The sequence below is a fragment of the Malania oleifera genome, chromosome 4, assembly GCF_029873635.1.
Source record: "Malania oleifera isolate guangnan ecotype guangnan chromosome 4, ASM2987363v1, whole genome shotgun sequence".
Classification (NCBI taxonomy): Eukaryota; Viridiplantae; Streptophyta; class Magnoliopsida; order Santalales; family Ximeniaceae; genus Malania; species Malania oleifera.
The window spans coordinates 38,747,909-38,769,689 of record NC_080420.1 but is presented as its reverse complement, the minus strand read 5'-3'; the positions used below and the strand labels follow the sequence as shown (position 1 = coordinate 38,769,689).

At 37.8% G+C, this 21,781-nt stretch overlaps 1 protein-coding gene across 4 annotated transcripts in view; it reads left to right on the top strand.

Moving 5' to 3' along the window:
- LOC131154429 (uncharacterized) overlaps positions 1-21,781 on the top strand; it is a 59,508-nt gene that overhangs the window by 3,863 nt on the left and 33,864 nt on the right. For 3 of the 4 annotated variants that reach the window (XR_009136434.1, XR_009136435.1, XM_058107196.1), the window contains exons 3-8: positions 12,061-12,254; positions 12,363-12,486; positions 17,160-17,438; positions 17,614-17,711; positions 18,752-18,866; positions 20,491-20,596. Coding sequence is in view for 2 of the 4 variants with exons in the window: in XM_058107196.1 (XP_057963179.1) it covers positions 12,061-12,254; positions 12,363-12,486; positions 17,160-17,438; positions 17,614-17,711; positions 18,752-18,866; positions 20,491-20,596 (916 nt within the window). In the remaining 2 variants the exon portion in view is untranslated. The remainder of the gene's footprint in view (positions 1-12,060; positions 12,255-12,362; positions 12,487-17,159; positions 17,439-17,613; positions 17,712-18,751; positions 18,867-20,490; positions 20,597-21,781) is intronic. The other variant, XM_058107197.1, reaches the window with a different exon arrangement.

Below are 21,781 nucleotides of genomic sequence, written 5' to 3'. Positions count from 1 at the left end.
TTAACGTGGCGATGTAGCACGGGAAGCTGGAATTGGATGGATGTTTGGGTACCAATTTCAAAAAGTCGGGTCAAGGGATTGTTGGATGCCCAAATGTGTTTAGTTAATTAGTTTTTATTTTGTGTGTTTAGTTTAATTTGTAGCTGGGTTTATGCGTACACGGGGTTTGTTTGTAACAGAGGAGCCTTTTTGGGGTTTCTTTGTAATTTCTTGTATTTTAATCTTTCTTCAAATTAGTGTTTGGAAACATGTAAATGCAGTTCGATGATTTTGAATTCAAAATTTAACATTGTTGTTTTTCTGCTCCCTATTTCTCAACTTCTTTACCTATTTCTCAATTTCTCAATAGTCAGCGGCAGTATGCCCTCCTTGCCGTTCTGCATCATTTGGTATCAGAGCAGTGCTGGTTCTCTTCCAAATTCTTCCCATGTTGCAAAACTTCCTCACATGCCATAAGTACTAGATACAAAAAAATTTCCCTGGTCAAAAACTTCCTCACATGCTGTAACAGCACTGAAGCTGAAAATCGAATTTTAAAAAATTAAATACTGAAACAGAAAATCAAAATCAAAAAACTAAATTGAAATGTGAAATGGTTTGGTTTTGATCTGGTTCTCGGTTTTTTGGTAATTTTTGTACACCCCTACTGGCAGCGGTGGAGCAATGTCAGTGCATAGGAGGGAGGCGAATGAAGTCGAAGAAGAGAACCATCGTAGTTGAGAGTAGAGTGTTCGAGTTTGTTGGTGTCGGAGCACTATTTAGGTAGCGTCAGATTAGAAGCAAAAAGCCATTACGAGAGGGTCCCAGTCGTGTGAGTGTTCAAATTGAAGAAGCAAGGATCTTCCTTCGACAAGTCGGTGATTCCATTGGTTGTTGTTGCTCCGGCAAAGCTGGGGAATCTTGGCGGCTTGGAGGTCCTGTGGTGCAAGGCACTTGATTCCCACCCCATTTTTATGCTTTTTTTTCTAGTGTACCAAAGTTTAAATCCTAATTTACCAATTTTTCTTGCTTTCTCCTCTACCCATTTTGTCTCTTGGAGGCAGATCACAGTAATTTTTCTCATATTTGTAGTATCAACTAACTCCAAGCTTTTTCTCATCAATGTCCCTGTGTTCCAAGCTGCTAACCTAGCTCTAGTTTCCCCTACTTCCTTCCTCTCTTGTCTAAAAAGGTTTGGCCTAGCCCACCTTTGTCCATTTCTCTCTACACTTGGGTGGTAAAAGTCAACATGTTGCTTGTAGGGGGACACCTCAGTGAACCCATTGGTAAGGATTCTTACCATACATATCTGACAAGTTTTACACTGGCTGTTTGCTACCTAATGCAACTCTCCTTCTTTAACTACTAAAAGTAACGATAAAACCCCATAAAACTATCTATTTAGTTACAAAAGACCTCTTCTGGGCCGGACCCTCTCAGGCCCAAATCCTTTGGTTCCTTTGTGGATCTTAGGGTGGGCATCGATTTGCGCTCTACTGGCTGTAATCCTGAGGCATCACAGTTCGGCCTCCCACCCCCTTATGCCTTTCCCCATGGGACCCCTTTGTTGGCCCATCCCCTTTTGTTCTTTTAATCTTTGTGAAAGCCCAGTGTGTGCCTTTAAGGCACTGGTCAGCTTTGGGGTTCTTCCTCCACTGCAGGAAGCTCTTTTGTAGATTGCTAAAACTTAGGAGGAAGAACACAGTCTAGAGCTGGAGTCTTCAAGTCGTTGGAATAAGAGGATTGTTCGCATTAATTCCAACCCCCAACACATGAGCTGAAATTGTGCATGACAATCCCTCCATTTATTTCAAGGTGTTGCGAGGGCTTGACATGGGTAGTGCTTGTTTTAAGGAGCATGTTCTTTTGATTGGATTATTCAGAAATATGAAATCGGTTAGTAAAACTTTTGGAGTGTCCTTTGAAGGCTTTGAAGATAGGGCTTTGAGTCTGATTAAATTGGACACTATAAGAGAGAAAGGGAAACTTACCATAAAAAACCCCTTGGTGGTAGCAAGAATGGATACCAATAGAGAACTCAAATGTCTGAAGTTTTTAGTGAATTATGACAAGATTAATGGGATCTTTGTAGTTGAGGAGGCTAGCAGTAGCTTGGGTCTTTTGGTGAACAATGCTGAGAAAGACGATATTGTGGAATGCGAGGGGACTTGGTGACAGATCAAAAAGGGTTTTAATTAAGTCTTTTCTTAAAGGGTTGGGAGAAATTGTTTGCTTTTAGGATACTAAAATTGAATTTGTGGGGTCAGATTTTGGTCAATGGTTTATGGCTGGCATAGGGTTGGGAGAAATTGTTTGCTTTTAGGATATACTAAAATTGAATTTGTGGGGGTCAGATTTTGGTCAATGGTTCATGGGTGGCATAAGTCCTGCGGGTGGATTTACCTTGGAGCTGCTGGAAATGCAAGGAGTATTCTTGTTTTATGAAAGCATGGTGGAAATGTTGGATCACTCATTAAAAGTCCTTTGATTCTTTCTTGTTCAGGAATTTGGAGGAGAACTTCTAGTGGATCCTCACATGTGTCTATGGTCCTAGTGAAGGACCCTCTTGACAGCTCTTGTGGAATGAGATTTTGTAAGTTAAAAGCAGGTGGGATGCTCCGTGGTCATTGGGGGAGACTTCAGTGTGGATTTGTATCATCATGAAAGAAGCGGGGGATCCTAAGAGAACATTTGCAGAAGAGAGTTCCTGGATTTGACTAATGTGAATGCCTCATTGATCTTCCACTCTTGGATGGCTCTTTCACTTGGTTCAACTCTAGGGAATCTCCTTTTTTTTTTTTTCCGAGGATAGATAGGTTCCTAAATCCTAATATTTTTAGAATGGGTAGAGCTTTTCCCAAAGGTTATTCAATGTCTCCTACCTAGGCCCATCGTAGATCACTTCCATATTCTTGATATAGGAGGATTTGACTATTTGAGTGGGAACCAACTCCTTTTCATTTTGAAACATGTGGCTCAAGCACAATGTCTTCAATGATCAGGTTAATCATTGGTGGTCTATGCTCCACTTTAAGGGGAAAACTAGCTTTAAGTTTGCCTTGAAATTGAAGGGGCTGAAAGATAAACTAAAAGGAACACGTTTGGGAATATTCTTTTGAAAGACTATGATAGTTAGTGGCATCAAGGAGCTTGATGAGGAGGAAATTGGTCGGGGACTCAATGACCAAAGTAAGGCTAGAGGATTTTTGCTCATGAAAGAATTGGCTAGAATTGGTTGAGGTCATTAATTTGGAATAGATCACTTGGAGGCAAAAGTCCAGGGCCTTATGTCCCAAGGAGGGGGATCAAAGTACTAGTTCTTCCATTGGACAGCAAATGCTCATATTCAACACTTTGTCTTATGATAACACTTTCAAGCCTTGTGAAGGGCTGCACAATATTAGTTATAATGCACTAGCTTAACTAGTTAGCCATAAGGAAACTATGGTTTCATCACATGTACAAATTCACAACCATTGAATGCAAATGAAGCAGGTGCAGTAAGCTAACATGAAAGCTAACAAGAGTCATGCGGTAAATCCTGAAGCAATGGAATTCATTGTTCACACTTCCGTCGGCAATGTGTGTTTAGCAAGAGAGGCAAGTAGGCTAAATATGTTTTCAAAAGCTATTGAGTTATATAATGATTGGTGAACACTCACCTTCCTGCTAAAGAGCTTTCTACGCTATTCTATAGCTTTGGCATTAGGAAACATCAAACTAACCAGGGAGTCATACTATCCTTTTTGACTAACACGTTTTCCTACTCAAAGAATGAAACCTACACTATTATTTATATGATGATTATCCATCCTATGGATATGAGACAGGTGGTCATAGGCAAGCATTATGCCTTGAAAAAGCTTGGCTTGTAAGACTTCGTCTAGTATCAAAATTGAGGGGGACACTTTGGTTAAGGAAGAGGATATTGAAAAAGGGCACATGTGATTTGTACAAGGACCTTTATACTCAGCTAGAGACTTGGAGGCCAATGGTGGATGGCACCACTTTTTTCAACTCTCTTAATCCTTCCACAGAGGCTTGGCTTGAAATGCGCTCTAGTAAAGAGGAAATTTACAAAGCTCTCTGGGATTGTAGTGTGCATAAAATGCCTGGCCTAAATGATGGAAAACGCCCTGTAAATGTGGATAAAGAGAGCTGAAAGTGATGCCTTGTCAATTTGCCATAGTTTGGACACAATATCAAACCCTTTCACATTTTTAAGTGTGGTTAAAATGTTTGTAAAGTTGTTGATGGAAGATGCCTTGTGAATGTGGGTTCTAGAAATGGTATCACTCACCTGCATCTTCATCTTGAAGTCCACCCACAACCTTTTGAGATCTTTGGGGTTGATAACACTACTTTACATCTATGTAAAAGGTGTTCAGTTCCAAATGGGTGGCAATTTTGATAATGTTTCATGTGATATTGTGCCCATGAATATTGATCATCTACCCTTTGGTTCTCCTTGGTTGGATGGTTTGATTGTGACTTAATGACATGAGAATACATATGTATTTCATTATAATGGTAAGAAGATTATTTTGAATCCTGCTCTACCTACCAAACAAGAAAAGGAATCTAGCAATTTAATAATGTCAAAGTTACTCAACTTGAAGACACTGCAACAAGGAGATGCATGTGCTTGAAGACATTGAATGTCTTGAAAACATTCCTCTTGTGAGTTTGTCATTCTGAATGTGTTGATTAATTCCAATTTTCTGTTCAACTTTTTCCTTTTCTTGCTGCTACCGAAGTAACAATGTTTCATGCATCAATCAAGTAGTGGCTTTAGAAGAGGCAAAGTTCATTGCTTCTTGTTTTTTATCCTTCAACATTTCAAAATTTGGGGTCAATTTTTTTCCAATTAGGGGAGACTAGATGAAGAACAAGAAGCTGGGCAATGGATGGACTCTCGTAGGCTGATTAAGGAGAATTCGGTTAAGGGATTATTGGATTTAAGCCCAATAGATTGAGGAATAATTAATGAAGATTGTGTTTGTGCTGGGGTTTGTTTTTAATTTATGTATCTTAAGTTTATTTATTTAATTAGTAAAGGGTTTATTTGTAATTTATTCATAATTTTATTTATTTTAGTTTTTCTATGTATATTATTAGGTTGTGTTGTTGTAAGGTGGTTAATGTGAATTTGAATTTAGAAGCTAATGTCCATCCTCCCTTCACATGCTCTCTTCTCCCATCTTCTTCCCTTTCCTTTTTCTTCTCTCTTCTTTCTTTTCTCTTTGATGCTACATCACATGGTCTTGACGTTGACAATTGGTTGGGTCCAGTTACCCTTTATTTATACTTGATTGACTTGATATGTCACATTGACTTTTTGTATGCTTTATGTGTCCTAGCAGTGGCATATGGTTTTTTTTTATCAAGCACCATTGTTTTGCTTGAAGTTTTGTAGGAAATGTGTGGCAAACTTTCAAGCATAAGAGCATTTGAATATTGAAGGTACAAATTCAAGGCATTTGTACTCCTTTCACAGTTTCAAATTCATTATGCCCTCCCTATTTTACTCCCCCAAAACCCAAGAAAATGCTTTTCTATACTGTATCTTCCTACATTGGAGGACTAAGAATTTTATACGAAGAACATGAATAAGACTTAGAATTGCATTGGCAAGACATTTTTTTTTTTTTTTAATCAGCAAAGAGTAAATTTATTAAAAGAGGTATCAAGGGGATGCCACCCAAGTACAAGGGGATGCCACCCAAGTACCAAGGGAACAACAAGAGAGAGACGTCCCTTACTAAAAGTATCAAGAAAATCAAGGATTACGAAGGGGTCCTTCTGAACCAACCTAGAATGCTAGCTAGAGATCACTGCAATCCAACGGTCCATGATAGTTTGAATAGGAATGTTGAATAATTGGGTAAAATGAAAGACCTAACATCAATGATAGGTCTCTCCCTCTATTTAGGATATATGTCAAGTACAATATGAATGACCATAATACCCTTACTAACTCACACTTACATAACTCATACTAACAATACTAAATGACCAAATAATCATTAACACTCCCCCTCAAGCTGGAGCATATGTATCATATGCTCCTAGCTTGTTACAAATGATTTTCACATGAGCACCTCTAAGGCATTAGTGAATAAATTAGCAAGAAGAAAATTAGATTTCACATAAGTGGTTGTTATGAGCTTTTGTACAAGTTTCTCCTGAACAAAGTGGCAATCAACTTCAATGTGTTTTGTGCACTCATGGAAGATTGGGTTGGAGGCAATATTAGTAGCAGCTCGATTATCACACATTAACCCATAGGCTGAGAATGTGGAGAACCCATTTATTCCAAGTTTCCAGCATGTTCTTCAACCAAACAAGTTTACATGTAGTGTGAGCCATAGCCCTACACTTGGACTTAGCACTTGACTTGGCCACTACACTTCTTTTCTTACTCTTCCAAGAAACCAAATTACCACTAACAAAGATACTGTACCTGGTTGTGGATCTTTGGGTGAAAGGTGACTTGCCCAAGTTGCATATGTATATTCTTGAATATGAGTGTGACTCGATCTTTATATAAGAAATCTATCACTAGTGCGCTTTTTAGATATCTCAAAATGTGAATTATTGAATCCTAGTTACTTGTTCTTGGAGAATCGAGAATTTGACTCACAACACTTGTTGCGAAAAATATATATGGCCGAATGATTGTGAGATAACTAAATTTTCCAACAAGTTTTCGCTACCATCCTATTTTAGGCCACAAATCACCCATATTTGGCACTAACATACTATTGGGATCCATGGGTGTATCAAAGGTTTGGATCCCAATAGCCCAGTCTCATTTAAAAGATCAAGAACATATTTCTCTGTGACAAGACCATTCCCATATGAGATTTCGATACTTTTGTACCCAATAAGTACTTCAATGCATGGTTTTAAGTTGCGGTGGCGGGTAGCGAACGTGATGGTAATGAGTGTAGTAGAAAGCAGGAGTAGCAAATGTTATATAACAGGAAACAGGTGTAATGGTTTTGAATTTTTTTCAAGCACACAAACCTTATGTGTATTAGTGTATTATCATGTTTTAAGCTTTTAACCCTTCATAGAAAGAGTTCTATGCTGTGTTTGGGAGCATGGATTTGGGCCTTGGATTTGGATTTGGGTGGATTTGAACAAATTTTAATGCAATTTGAATTATATTTTATCCAAAATCCAATACAAATCCAAATACAAGGCCTCTACACACATGGGGTTAGAGTATTTTGGATCCTTTAGTTCAACTAAGTAAATTGTTTGGTAAGGGCAATTTAATTTGTTTTAAACCACCATTGATAGAAAATTTTGTGTGTGTGTGTGTGTGTGTGTATTTACTTTTTCATTATTCTCATGTGTGATTAATTAATTAATAAAACAAAATACATTATACACTCTATTAATCTATTAAACACATAAGACATATGAATAAGACAAATATACAATAACTAGAAAAGAAAAGAAGGTTGAAATTGAAAAAAATGGAACATAAATATCAAATTGCTAATATTATCAAAATAAAATATTTTCTTAACAAGTTAGTATTATCAAATTGTTAATCAATGCATCTCTTGTGAGTATTTTAAAAAAAAAGTACTAAATTTTGTATCATTATCATCCTCATTATAATCTTCCCCCCCTCTCTCCCTATGGTATATTGAGAATGATTTATGAAAGGGGTGGAAAAACAAATGTGAGAAGAAAAAGTAAAAAATAGTTTTTTTTTTTTTTTGCCGTTATGATACTGTAGCGGCTACATGGCCTTTACGTAATGGTCACGATCTGGAATGGTCGCTACAAGTGTGATTTTTCTTCCCACCAATTTTGTGGTGTGTAATGGAATTGGAAACCCAAAAAAGTTACGTAACTACGTTATGTAATTGTTGCAGCTGTTACTTAAAACCATGCTTCAATGGTCCCAGATCCTTGGTCTAAAATTTAATCTGCAGGAAAAGCTTTAGATCCTGGATGCCTTGATCATCATCTCTAGTGATCACAATATCGTCCACATACACAATTACACAATTAGCAAAATCCTGCTAGATGGAGTATGATGATAAAATATAGAGTAATCTACTAACTTTTGGAGGCCAAACTCAAGTATGAAACAACACTAAATTGACCAAACCATGCTCTAAGAGACTGTTCTAAACCATATAATGATTTTTTTGAGTTGACGTACTAAGTTTGACTACCCTGAGCAACAAACTCAAGTAGTTCTCCATATAGACCTCCTTCTAAAGATCACCATGTAGGAAAGCATTCTTCTTTTCTAATTGGTGTAGAGGCCAGTGACAAGTAGTGGCTAAGTAGATGAACAAACGTACTGAGGCAAGTTTATAAGAGAATGTGTTTAAATAATCCAAACCATACACTGGTGGGCCTTCAATCGAGCCACGGAACCATCTGGATTGACCTTCACAGTATGCACACAAGGACAACCAACCACAAACTTATCAGGAGGTTGAGGTACCAACTCCCAATTATCACTATATTGTAACGTATGCATCTCTTCAATCATGGTATTCCTCCACCTAGAATAGGACAAGACTTTAGAAATAGATTTTGGAAGAGCAACAAAAGACACAAAGTACTAACAAAATAGTAATATGAGGGTGACAAAAAATCATAACAAGAAAAATTAGAGATTGGGTGTTGGATACAACTACGTTTACCTTTTCAAATAGCAATAGGAGGATCAACATCTTGGGAAATAGGATCATTTGACAAGGGAACTAAAGGCGTAGAAGTGGAAGCTAGCAGAGGCTCTCCACCTTGGGTCATCATTTGTATACTTGTAAATTGGGATGATCCAAGTTATGAGGACTCAAACTAGATAAAGATGTAGGAGGATTGGGGATATTAGGATAGAATTTGGGAGGCAAGGCTGAGTAAGGGACTCATTAAGGTCAACAAAACTCAAGGAATCAAAGTAGTATAGTGTGGACTCAAAAAAGGTGACATCAGTAGTGACAAAGAATCGATGTAAAGTAAGGCTATAACATCAATGCCCCTTTTGAGTATAGGAATACCCTAGGAAAATAAATTTGATAGCATGAGGATCTAACTTATCTGTTCCTGAAGTTAACTGATGGACAAAAGACATACAACTGAATATGCAAGGAGGAAGGGAGAACAAAGGAGCCTTAGGGAAGATAACTGAATATGGGATTTTACTACCAAGGATAGAGGATGGCATTTTATTAATGAGAGAGCTAGTAATGAGGACTGAGCGAGGGCCTCGGATCAACAATAAGGTTGCTCCTTTGTGACCGGTTGGTCGTGGGTTCGAGTCCAAGGAAACAACCTCTTTAAGTAAAAGTAAGGGTAAGGCTGTGTACCCTGTGATGATCCTACCCTTACCCTCGCGAAGAGGGGAGCCTTATGGCCTGGGGTCACCCTTTTCTTTTTAAGCAATGAGCACCATATCTCTCTGATACACTTTGGGGACATTCATTTGATACAATAGAGTCCAAGTGGCTTCGAGAATATTTCCGTTTTTTCATTCTACAACTCCATTTTACTGTGAAGTGCAAGCACAAGATGATTGATGGATCATACTAGAATTAGTCGTATAGGTACTGAATTTGGTATTGAAGTACTCCTTAGCATTATCACTATGAAGTAATTTGATTGGCATATGATTATTTGAGAATAGAAGGCACACAAGATGTTAAACAACTCAAAAATATCTTTCCTTAAATACAACCAAGTCACCTTGGAGTAGTCATTGACAAATATAACAAAGTACCAAAACCCCAATTTTGACGTGGCATGACTACGACCCCAAACATCAGAATGGATGAGCATGAAAGGACTATTTGCCCATTTGTTGACCCGGGAAGCAGAGGGAGCATGGTGATGTTTTCTTAACTGACAAGACTTGCACTCAAGACTAGACACATAACTCAAGGTAGGAATTTGTCCAAGGATAGATGATCAAGGCGACAATGGATTTGAAATGGTGTAGTAGTGGTTGTGTAGGCAAGGAGAGAAGAAAGCCACTCAAAATAGTAAAGTCTATGAGCCACACTTCCTGTGCCTATTGTCTTCCTCATCTTCAGATCCTGAAAAACCACAAAATCAGGAAAGAACGTTATAAAACAATTCAGTGCCTTTGTAAGTTTACCAACTAGCATGAGATTGAAAGGGGAATTAATAATGTACAAAATAGAAGAAAGAGAGATGGAGGACATAGGATTTATTGTTTCTGTCCTCTTAGCTATAGTTGTGGACCCATTAGCAAGGGTAACTTGAGGTAGACTTTTAGGATACTGGAGGGTAGAAAAGAAGTTGGTTACACTTATGATCAGTAGCAGTAGAATTGATAGTCCAAGGACTAGTGGGGATATCAAATGACATACAAACTGTAGGATTACCCTTTTTAGAGAAAGACGCAATGTGACGAGATGCTTGTTGGGATGCTTGATACTATAGGAACCTTGAATACTCTTCCTCAGAGATGCTTATAGTATGCTGTTCACCAACAAATGCATAATTTTGGGATTTGAGGATGCCATCCAAATGCACACACAACCTTGATACAACAGCAAATCAGGAATGCGCAACAAACAAAATGCTCTTGGGATTTCAAAAGTGAACTTCTGGACCAACCGAAACAATCACAAGTGAACTTTCAGACCAACTGAAAGAAGCACAAACAAGTCAATCACTGATTTAACCATGAATGAGTCACCAACAACTGAGATGGTTATAGTATGCTGTTCACCAACAAATGCCTGATTTTGGGATTTGAGGATGCCATCCCAATGCACACACAACCTTGATAGAACAGCAAATCAGGAATGCACAGCAAACAAAATGCTCTTGGAATTTCAAAAGTGAACTTCTGGATCAACTGAAACAATCACAAGTGAACTTTCAGACCAACTGAAACAAGCACAAACTAGTCAATCACTGATTTAACCATGAATGAGTGACCAACAACTGGACATAGCATTGCTACAGCCCCACCAAATCAATGTGTAAATGCTGCCGCTGCTCCAAGAGACTCACCAATGAACTTTGCTAATACTGAACAACTACACCGATTGCCCCAAGTGCATGGTTGAAAAAAGGTTGGATTTTTTAACAAAAGACATGCCCAATAGCTTGATATTATAGTCTATGGAAGAATTCAGAACATTTTGGAGGGAAAAAGCAGAAAAAGGTAGCCGGAAACCCTCACAAGCCAGCACGTGGGGTTGGGACTGTCAGCGGTCAGCCGGCGCATGGAGGCACGTGGGTAGGTTTCCAGTGATGGGATTTTGCAGGGTTATAGTTTAGAGGGTTCTTCTTTGGCTAGGTGGTTGGTTTTGTGAAATATTGAAGGGTTGTAGTGGTTCTGAGAAGGGCAGTGGCGGGAGGTTATTTTCTGGTGACGAATGAGTTTGGTTTGGTGGTAGGGTTTAGGTTGGATTGTGCTCCGATACCATGCTGAATAAAGGGGTAAAATGGAAGACCTAACATCAATGATAGGTCTCTCCCCTTATTTATAATATATGTTAAGTAAATGCCAATGACCATTATACCCTTACTAACCACACTTACTAACATAACTCTAACACATACTAATGATACTAAATGCCCAAATAATCATTAACAAGGAGAAATAGTTCCTTCAAAGGCTCTTCTATTCCTTTCTCTCTACACCACCAAAAAAATAGCAAGGGTAATGATGGACAGAGATTTCCTTCCTTATTTGATCTGTCCCTTTACAACCCCACGGTTCAAGTTCTAATGTAGCTGCAGTGACCCACTTTTGTTTTTGCAAATGGAGAATGTTAAGTTCCACAATTTCTTGGTTCATGAAAAATGCAGAAGAACATGACCAACCAATTCCTCCTGCTCCAGGCATAAAAAGCATTTGTTGACAGGAGGGAAACCTTTTAGTTCCCTATAAATGGATTACAAGATTCTGTGAGATGAAAATATGCATGTGCTATTATATTAATCTCATACAATGCCAGGTATATTAGTCTTATGACTCTTGTATGCTTCTTTAAAGTTCTATCCCTGAGGTTCCTTGTTGCTTGCTGTGGAATTTGATTTTTCATTGAATCTTTCTTTATGAAGGTGAAATTTTTGGCGGAATTCATGTTGATTTTTCTAGAAATGATGCTGAAATTCTTATGCAATCTCTGGGAAAGTGCTGCTCCTGTGACTCCGATGGACATACAAAAGCATGCCATGGCACTACTGGAAACCAAAATTCTGTTCCAGAGCTTCTTTCAACAATTAAGGGCCCATGGGCTGTTGTCTATTGGCAGGTAACTTTTGAGTGGTAAGTTTTTACATGTAATTAGTCCAAATGGTGCAGCATTTTCTATTTCAGGCATTTGTTTTCTGAAGCACCACACTTGATTTATTTTCTACAGGATAGTTCAAGAACCTTGTGGTTTGGTCGAGATGCATTTGGAAGGCGGAGCCTCCTAGTTCACTGGCCAACTTTGGAGGACTCTCGGCTTCTGCTGTCTTCTGTATCACCCCCTTGTTCAGTTCGTAAGAGTTCTGCTACTAAGTGCCCAGTAGACTTACGTAATTAGTACAGGGAGGAGAATAATATTTTATTTCCCAGAAGATTTGAACATTTTTATCCATTGAAATCAGCATGCCTTTGATTTAGATTTTATTTTTGTTTCACATAGGTTTAGTTGCTTATGTTTTCCATATGCTTGTTTGTTTCTTTAAATTTCTTATCATTTTTGTTTTAACCAGCTCTCCATGTTCTTGGCAATTTAGTTCAATTTCTGGAATTCCTAGCATGCTTCCTACTATCTTGATAAAATTTTTCATATTCAAATTCTGCACTGAATCTTTTTGCTAGGGAAAATTACGCCACTCCCATAGCTCTTTTGTCAATTGCAGGAGCCTTCCTTGACATTTTATAATAACATAAGCCTCTTTTAAAGTTTGTTTTACAGTATGATATTGTTTCTCATGCTTTTAGCTACCGTTTTTATATTCATTTTCCATAAATGGTTTCACTTTTAAGATAGTGGTCAATATGGAGATTAGGGTGGAATTTTTTTTTTTATCATTTTTGAATCATGATGTTGACGACATTATTTATTTATTTATTTTGATAGAAAAGAAGCTTTATTGAAACTAGCAAAGTGAACAAATGCAGTGAAGGAGAACAAGAAGTTTCCTCTCTCATGAAAACAGAGAGAAGAAAAACCAGCATCAAGTTAATAAAGCCCACCACTCTCCATTGATATCCTCAAGCCAGCAGCCTATGTTATAGTCCAAAGAGAAGCCAAATGCCACACTCTGCCCCAAAGACAACCCATTGATGATCTCTTTTGATAAAAAAATTCTAGCAACCTTTTCAACCAAATTCCCCATAATACAGCACAATGAGCACACACCTCCACAACCTCTTAACATCCTTACCCTTCCCAAAACCAGCAAAAGAAATAGTCAAGCACTCCTCCACTGACTTTGGACAAACCCATGCTTTCCCAAGAAATCAAAAAAGTTTATTCCACAAGCCCTATGCAAATGCACTGTGTAGAAAAAAATGAGACGCATCCACAGAGCTACTCATGCACACGAGACATATATTGGGAGACGAGGCTTTAGAAGGCCTCCTACTTTGCAGCAGATTGTTGGTGTTAATCTTTTTTTTTGGATTGGAAAAGAGAAGATTTTATTAAGGATAACAGGAAGTACAACAAGAAGCATAAGAAATCCTCCTTAGAAGATGAAAGAACAAAAAAATAAAATTATAAAAATAATATCAAACTGCACAGCCAGCCTATCACGCTTTAAATCTGAAAAAGAAACTCCTTTGAAACATCCTGCTGCAGAAGTCCACAAGGAGGCCACATACTGAATCCTATCCGAAAGCATAATTGAAGTCATCTTCTTTCCTTTAAAAATTTGAGCACTCTGCTCCAACCAAATCCCTCACAAACTGCAAAAATCACTCACCTCCACAATGACAAACTACCATCTTTACCCCTCCCAAAATCTGAAAATGATATAGCCAAGAAATCCTCCCCCGATTCTGGAAAGGAGTAATGAACAGGTGAGAAATCATTTCTGAACTTTCAAAACAAAGATAAAAAACATTTGGAGATAAAGCTAAAAAAGGTCTCCTACTCTGCAATACATTGTTAGTGTTAGCTAGGGGTGTACAAAAATTATTGAAAAATGGCAAACTGGCCTGAAACTGGACTGAAATAAGCATTGGTTTGGTTTTTTGGTTTTCCGGTTTTAGTGTTGTTTCTTTGAAATAAAAAATTTCGGTTTTAGTTTCAGTTTCTTGCCCCAAACCTTGTGGATTGGCAGAAAAGGATTCATATAGCTGTCCCCACTTAGTGGGACTTAAGGCTTGTTCGTATTGTTGTTATTGTTGTTTTCTAGCCTAAAACCAAACTGGAAAACCGAAAAACCAAATTAATTAATCATGTACAGATATATATGAATTTACACATCATAATTTATTTATATCTTTATTTAATTTTTAGTTCATTTGCCTATGCGGGAGCTTTGTGCACCGGGCTGCCGGTTTTTTCATTATTTATTATTATTTTATTTTATTTTTTAACATTAAAAATTTTAGAATGAGTTGATTACAGAAACAAAAAAGAAGGGAGAAAGGTTTTACACTGTCAGGGCGACTCCTCTGTCTTACAAATCTTTGATGTGGGAAAATCGTGTTAGCTTGCTAATGAGAAGTTTCATTCTTTCAGATGTGCCATGTGCGTTAGCTAGCTGGAATTCAGGTTCACCAGCACCACCTCCCCAGCTCCTTCAATTATGCTTGGAACTGCTCCAGTTCTTGCAGTCCCATTCTGTCAATTGTTGCCTATTTGCCTCCCACCAAAACCCTTCACCCCCATTGCCGCCGTGAACCGCCGCATTCACTTCCTCAACAGCAGCTGCTTGCTTTCTCTCCTCCAACTCCTCACAAGCTGCTGCATAGCTCCAGTTGTACTCGGTTGTTGGAAAATGAGTGTCAGCGGACTCGGACGGTGGGCATCCAGCGAGGTGCTGGCTGATGACGATGTTGGCACTGGAATGCCCAAGGATCATTCGGCTGCGTATGATGCAGGGGCAGCATCAATGGTCTGCAGCCATGGGAGAAATAAGAAGAAATTGAAGAGAGAAAGGAAGGAGAAGATAGGAGGGAGGAGATACAAGGGGGAAACTCATGTTCACTAAAATTCAAATTCAACATCAACTGCTTACAACATGGCTTTTTCACACTATTTATAAGAAAGTTTCTTCATACACATGTATGGCAAATTAAATTACAAGAAGAAGAAGAAGCCTTAAGTTCCACTAGGTGGGGTATGCTGCATGATTCCTTTTTTGCCTATTCACATGATTGAGGGCATTTTCCTTGGCTAGCTTAGGAGCTATTAAATCCTTCCTTACTATCACATTCCATGTTGTTTTAAGTCTACCCCTCGCCTTTCTACTACTGATAACAGTCACTAGCTCAGTCCTTACCAGTGTGCTACTTGGCCTACATTTTAAATGCCCAAACCATCTAAGCTACCCCTCCCTTATCTTATCTTTTCTACTGGTGCTATGCCTAACTTATTGCAAATATGTTCATTCCTTAATTTTTTCCTTATGTTATTCCACTGATCCATAAAGCATGGATGGTCTTATTGCCATCCTATAGAGCTTTCCTTTTAATTTTTAGGTTATTCTACAATCACACAGCACACTCAAAACACTTCTCCATTTTACCCAACCCCTATGTATTACGTCCTCTTCAATTTCTCCTTTCACTTGTATAATAGACCCAAGATATCAGAATATGCTAGTGCTATTAATTTCTTGATTATCAAGTTTAATCTTATCTCTAATTTTCCTCCTTGCATGGCTGAAATTGTATTCCATATATTCTTTCTTATTTCTACTTATCTTAAAACCTCTAGACTCATTTGTCACTTGTCAATTCTAAGTTCAAGCTTTCAATTTGGTTTTCATTAAGAAAAAATCTATTTTGCTCGATTTTGTTCACTCTTGAAGGTGGTCATTGAGTGTTCTTCTCTTTTCTTTAAGCAGTTATTCATTATAACCAAATCATAACACATTGCAAATTAAATGAAAGAGCCAACATTGTCTAAAGCATTGCTCTCTTATTTAGAGCTAATGTTTCAAGAGCTGACATCAGGCCTTTGACTTTTTTTTTTTTTGCATCTTCCCAATCAAAATGATTTCACTTAGTTTGGGATAAAGTTCTAAAGACTCAACTGGGCAACCTTGTTGAGTGGCATCTTTTGTAAGTTTTGAGTTTATCAGTGGAACTATTTAAAAAAAAGAGGTTGAGATTTTTTGTTTTCCTACATTCATGGGATAACTACTGCTGTGGGTTGGTAATTCATATAAATTTTGTTTCTAATTGTTCGAAATTCGAAATAAGCATGGCCAGGGCCTTCTGTCTTGTTAGTGTTTTGTACATGTCTCAGAATTCATTTGCTGTTTCCTTCTTTCTTATTGTGTTTTTCTTGTTCCCTTTTCTTTATCCCCCTCCCCCTTCTTGAATTGGTTTTTACTGCATCATATTTTGATCTGCCTCTTCTTTGGTCTGAATCCTCCCCTGTTACTGTTAATGATATTCTCTCTGCATACTGCTGCATAAAGACTCCTAAATCCCACCCCCATGTGCACCCATAGATATGGAACAAATAAGATGGGCTGGCCTGGGCTTAGAGTGCATGAAACTCATCACTACCTTGTAAGGGCGTTCAGACTATAGCATGTTACATGAAAATGCTCAAAAGTATGGGTTGAGGATAGTAGCCATTTGTTGGATCAAAATGATCTGATACTGCTTTCTATACTTGACATCATTGTATCTTACATTGCTGATGCCTGATAGCAATAAATCCATTAGTTCATGCTGTATTTTGTACTCTTGCTGATTTTTGTTAGCCTTATTATTGTTGTTTGTTGCACAATATTTTGACTCATGCACATCAGCATAGGCCTATCGAACTGTTTAAATTGGCATGAATATGTTTTGTGATCTAGTTATTTCAGGGTTAACCCATGTATCTGGAAGCATTTCTCTTATAAAAAAACTAGTGCATCTGAAAGACTGAAACATTACCAAATGTGCATTTCTTTCATTTTTATCTCTTCACCAGTGTGTTTCTTAATTTAAAAAAAAATAAAAAAATCAAATGACAGCTTAAATTTTCTTGCAGAATCTGAAGGCAAAAATGAAATGAGTGACCTGAATTTCTGGGAAGAGCTTACATGTGGGGTGTATAGCATGCATGTGGGTTTCTCAAAGTTGGATGGATTTCTGGCTGGTAGACTCAAAAGGCATGAGTGGACTAGTTCCGTGCTTAAAGTACTGGTTAAATGGGAAAGAACTTCTGTTGTACCAAAGCCTCAAGAGTTGCAGTTTTCTCGTATTGTGTTTCCTGGGCTGCAACATGGTATGCAGTTGGTTTATTTAGATACAATGCCTTCTGAGTTAGGTCAGTTTATCATATTAACCTGCAGATAAAGCTAAATGGAAAAATTATAAATAATAATATCTGGTCAAATTCCAATTTGACTTATAAAGATGTATTGCTGTCTCGAATTTTATCTTTAAATGTCATACAGATTTGAAAACCTTTCTTATTGTGATTGTTGTCATGACTGTTGTAGGACCTATGATAGCATCAGCTTCAGCACCAGCTCAGAGGGTACTGACTGCTTTGAGAGAATCTGTGATGCGACGCAGTACACAAAATACAAATTTTCAGGTTGACTTTGCATTGTCAGGATTTGGTGCTGTTAAATTTATGCTTCAATGGCATCATAAATAGATTTAGATCCTTGGGATTAAATATATGGTTTCTTCAATTATTTAACTTTAATCGGTATCAATAATAGACGCTTAAGGGAATTGTATGCTGGGTGTTCTGAACATTTGGTTGTATGAAATGACTTCATCGCCATTAATATGGTTGTAAGTTTAGTTGCTATTTCACAGTCATCCACTTTTATACTGCCCATGCTATTGTTATTGTTCTGCGTGGTCTCTGTCAATTAGCCTAAATACATGCTGTGCATGGGCATTTGTGATTTATCTTACAACTTGGGGACCTTGATAGCTTAAAAAAATAATATAGCTGTACAAGCTTTTTTGTATAATGTGAAACAAATATAGTTTCACCCTTGGTTAGATAATGGAAACTGCAGTATGTCCAGAGGATGGTTTGGAGGTGTTAGATTACCACTTTATCTAAAAGCTTAAGCTGTTAGGTTGTGGGCCAACAATGTATATCAAGATTTAATACCCCCCCCTCCCATGTGCAGCCCGATAGCATGTGGAGAGGTAAACACACGATAAATAAAACTCATGATGGGAAATACAATAATTTTTTAAACACCACACAATAAACACGAGCAACAAGACTAGAACCCAGGACCTCTTGGTAACTAGCTCTGGTACCAAGTTTGATTACCAGTTTATCTAAAAGCTTAAGTTATTAAATTGTGGGCCAACAATGTATATGAAGCTTTAACAAAAGAAACAGGTTTTAGAGGCTTTTGTGAATATGGAGCTTTCATGTAATAGGTAGAAATGTCAGTGGTTTTCAGCCGCATCCATTTTTCTGGGGAAATGGAGTAATCATGAATTGGATTGCAGCAGCTGGTGGTTTTGAAACCCCATAGAAAATGCTTCTTTGAGTCACTTATTTAATTTTGATCAGCACAATTTGATGCATGGAATTCTTATTTTCTCTTGTTCGTAATGTTCTGTTGTTTGTGTTAATATTCATTGAATTTGGGTGCACAGGCAGCTGCATGTAATATTAGACGGGAGGAACATGTTCCAGTGGCGGTCCTTTTTTCTGGTGGATTGGATTCAATGATAATTGCTGCGTTATTGGATGAGTGCCTTGAATCTAGCTGTAAGTGTTCCAAAAAACCTTGGGTTTTTTACTTTGTTTTTAGCATACACTTTTTGGACTTTCAACCTTCCTTGATGCAGCTTATTTTGTGCGAAATACATGTTTCTGCAGCATGTGATGTTGCTGGCCTTTGAATGTTTTCCCCTTACCTTTTAAAGGTACTGGCCACTTTAGAACTTGACTTTAGGGGTCCCATATTTATATGTTTTTACTATAGGAACGTGTAACGTGTTGTCATTCGCTGTCATTGCCATTGTTCAATCATCATGGACATGATTTGGTTGGATTTGCTTGACCTTCTAGTAGGCTTAGGGGTGTCTTCAATTCGGTTTTGGCTAAAACCAAAAAATTAAAATGGAATTAATTGGTTTTAAAAACTTAGAACTGGTCTCGGATGAATGATGGGTGAACTGTTTAGAAAACTGACTCTCAGCTGGTTTGCATTAACTTTTGGCGGGTCTTTGGTTGAACTTACACAGTCCCGACTCCCAACCAAAAGACAAATGGGCCATTATGACGGCCATAAATTAAACGGGTCCAACATTGTACAGTAATGAAAGTCCACAGTAGGCCCAAAACTGTTGAAGGATGGGGTATTTAATTGAATTTATAGATGGCAGGGCAGCCCCCCTCCACCCACAACGAGTGTGGGATTTGAGATCTGTGCAAAAGTAAGCCTGAAGCACTGGGGCCCCTACACCTGAACCACAGCGAGCACTTCTATCTTCTGGTGAAAATGCTGTCATTGTTCCACAATGTTTATGGGTGAAAGGGGGGTCCCCTTGTCCATCATATACTCAATTCCTCCTTTCTGCATTCATGTATTAGAGTTTGTGGTCCTCCCAAGACATTGCTTATATCGATAACAAAATTATTGGAATAAGGTTATGTTATTTGAGAACAATGAAAGAAAAAAAATTATGAAATAAAATGTTCCGTTCAGAATATTTAAAGAGTATATTGAATTAAAAAATTTTAATTTGGTTTCTTGATTTGCTTCTCCTTTCAAACCAAAACTGAAATTGAAAACCAACTTGTAATATATGGAAAGATCAAAACCAAAACCCCATAACCGAAAACCAAACTGAGATGCAAAACTGTTCAGTTTCGGTTTGGTTTTTGGTAATTTTCTTTCACCTCTAGGAAGGATATTCAATGTAATCTTGTTGACACAGATGTGTCATGAAATTTAAATATTTCCACCAACTTTTCCCCCTAAAATTCTCATTCTAATTGCAAAATAAGAGCTCTTGTGAAATAAGTGCATCAGTTAACCTTTTTCACACACTACCATGCATCCTCACGGCTCTTGCACTAGAGTTTTGCTGATGTTTCTGCTTGTGTTTTTCATGATTGCATTTTGTGCATCATGCTTTTAATAGAGTATAGCGCATCATGCTTCATACATCATTTTGTTCTCGACTTTCCTGTCAAAAACACTACGGATATTATAAGTGGTCATGTCCATATATGCTCTTGTACTCTTATTTAATGGTGAACTGTGAAAATAGAATTGAAGGATTTCTTTTTGCCTGGTTGAATACAACTATTTAAATATTTTGTTACAGATTTCTTCTACGAAAATTTCAGCAAACTTGTAGCCTAACCACACTTCTGTTGGTAGGTGCTATTGATCTACTTAATGTGAGTTTTGATGGTCAGTCTGCTCCTGATAGAATCTCTGCCAAGGCAGGCATAAATGAACTTAGAAGAATTGCACCATTGAGAAGGTATGCCGGTAAATTCTTGTTCTGGTGACATTGTTGCTCTCTAGGTCCCTTGAAGGTGTGCGTAAAATTTGATTCTGATTTTTTTTTAATGGCAAAAGAAGATGAATTTATTAGAAAAAGAAGAATGTACAAGGAGAGCAAAAAATCCTCCACAACAGAAGAAAGAAAGATAAAAATAAAAAATAATATAAAAAAAATAAAATAAAACTCAAGCAATCAGACTAACAATGCCAACCAATCCTTTGGGATGCCAAAACCTCACCCTTTAAAACAACCCGCAGAAGCACATCAAAGTAGGGTTGTGCAACCACTCGTTTGGTTGGTTCAGGAGTAAAAATTAAGAACTCAAAATTTTTCTGTTTTGGGGGAGGACAAACCGAACCTAGCCGAAATTTCTTGAGAAGAGAATTAAATCAATCTGAACCGAATCTCCTTTGAATTCCTACATATGCAAGCCACCAAACTAAATTGCTGCTTACAAGCCACCAAACCGACATAATCTACTGAAATTTTTCCCAAATTTTGTTTTCTTTTTTGTTTATTTTCAGTTTGTATAGAAAATCTAAAATGAATCAATAAAGAAGATGAGCTGCAATCAGGCTGTTATTGGAAGATGAAATAATTTTAGCCAATTGTGTGACAAATCATTTCTGAGAAATGCAGTGAACCAATGAAATAAAAGTCTAAGCCCTAAGGAGTTGGGAGATAGAGTTGGATCTGTGCAAAATTGGGACGGAGGTGCAGCCACGCAGAGGTAGATGACAATCCATCAAAGTCTTCGTCACTCGTCGAGTTTCATGAGTTTGTCAAAACTCTTCATTCATTGGACAGAGACGGTGGAGGCTGGATGGACTGGAGGCACAGGTGGAGGAGCTGTTGAGGAAGAAGACTGAAGTGAGGACTAAACCTAACTTTTAATTCTCAAGGGCTTAGACTAAAGGCTGGGGCTAGCCAGGGATTGCTGTATTGGGATTGAGGGGCAGGGGGTTGGGCTAGGTTGGGAATGGGATAGGGAATATGTTGGTTTTTGGTTAGAACCAAAATTTTCTTAGGATAACCGAAAATGGAACCGAATTAATTTCGGTGACACATCCATCCAACACAACAAGTTCCAATTCTAGATCTGTTCGTAAATTTTTGGTGATAAAGCTGAAACATCATTTCCTTCCTCTCCGAAGCTTTGGG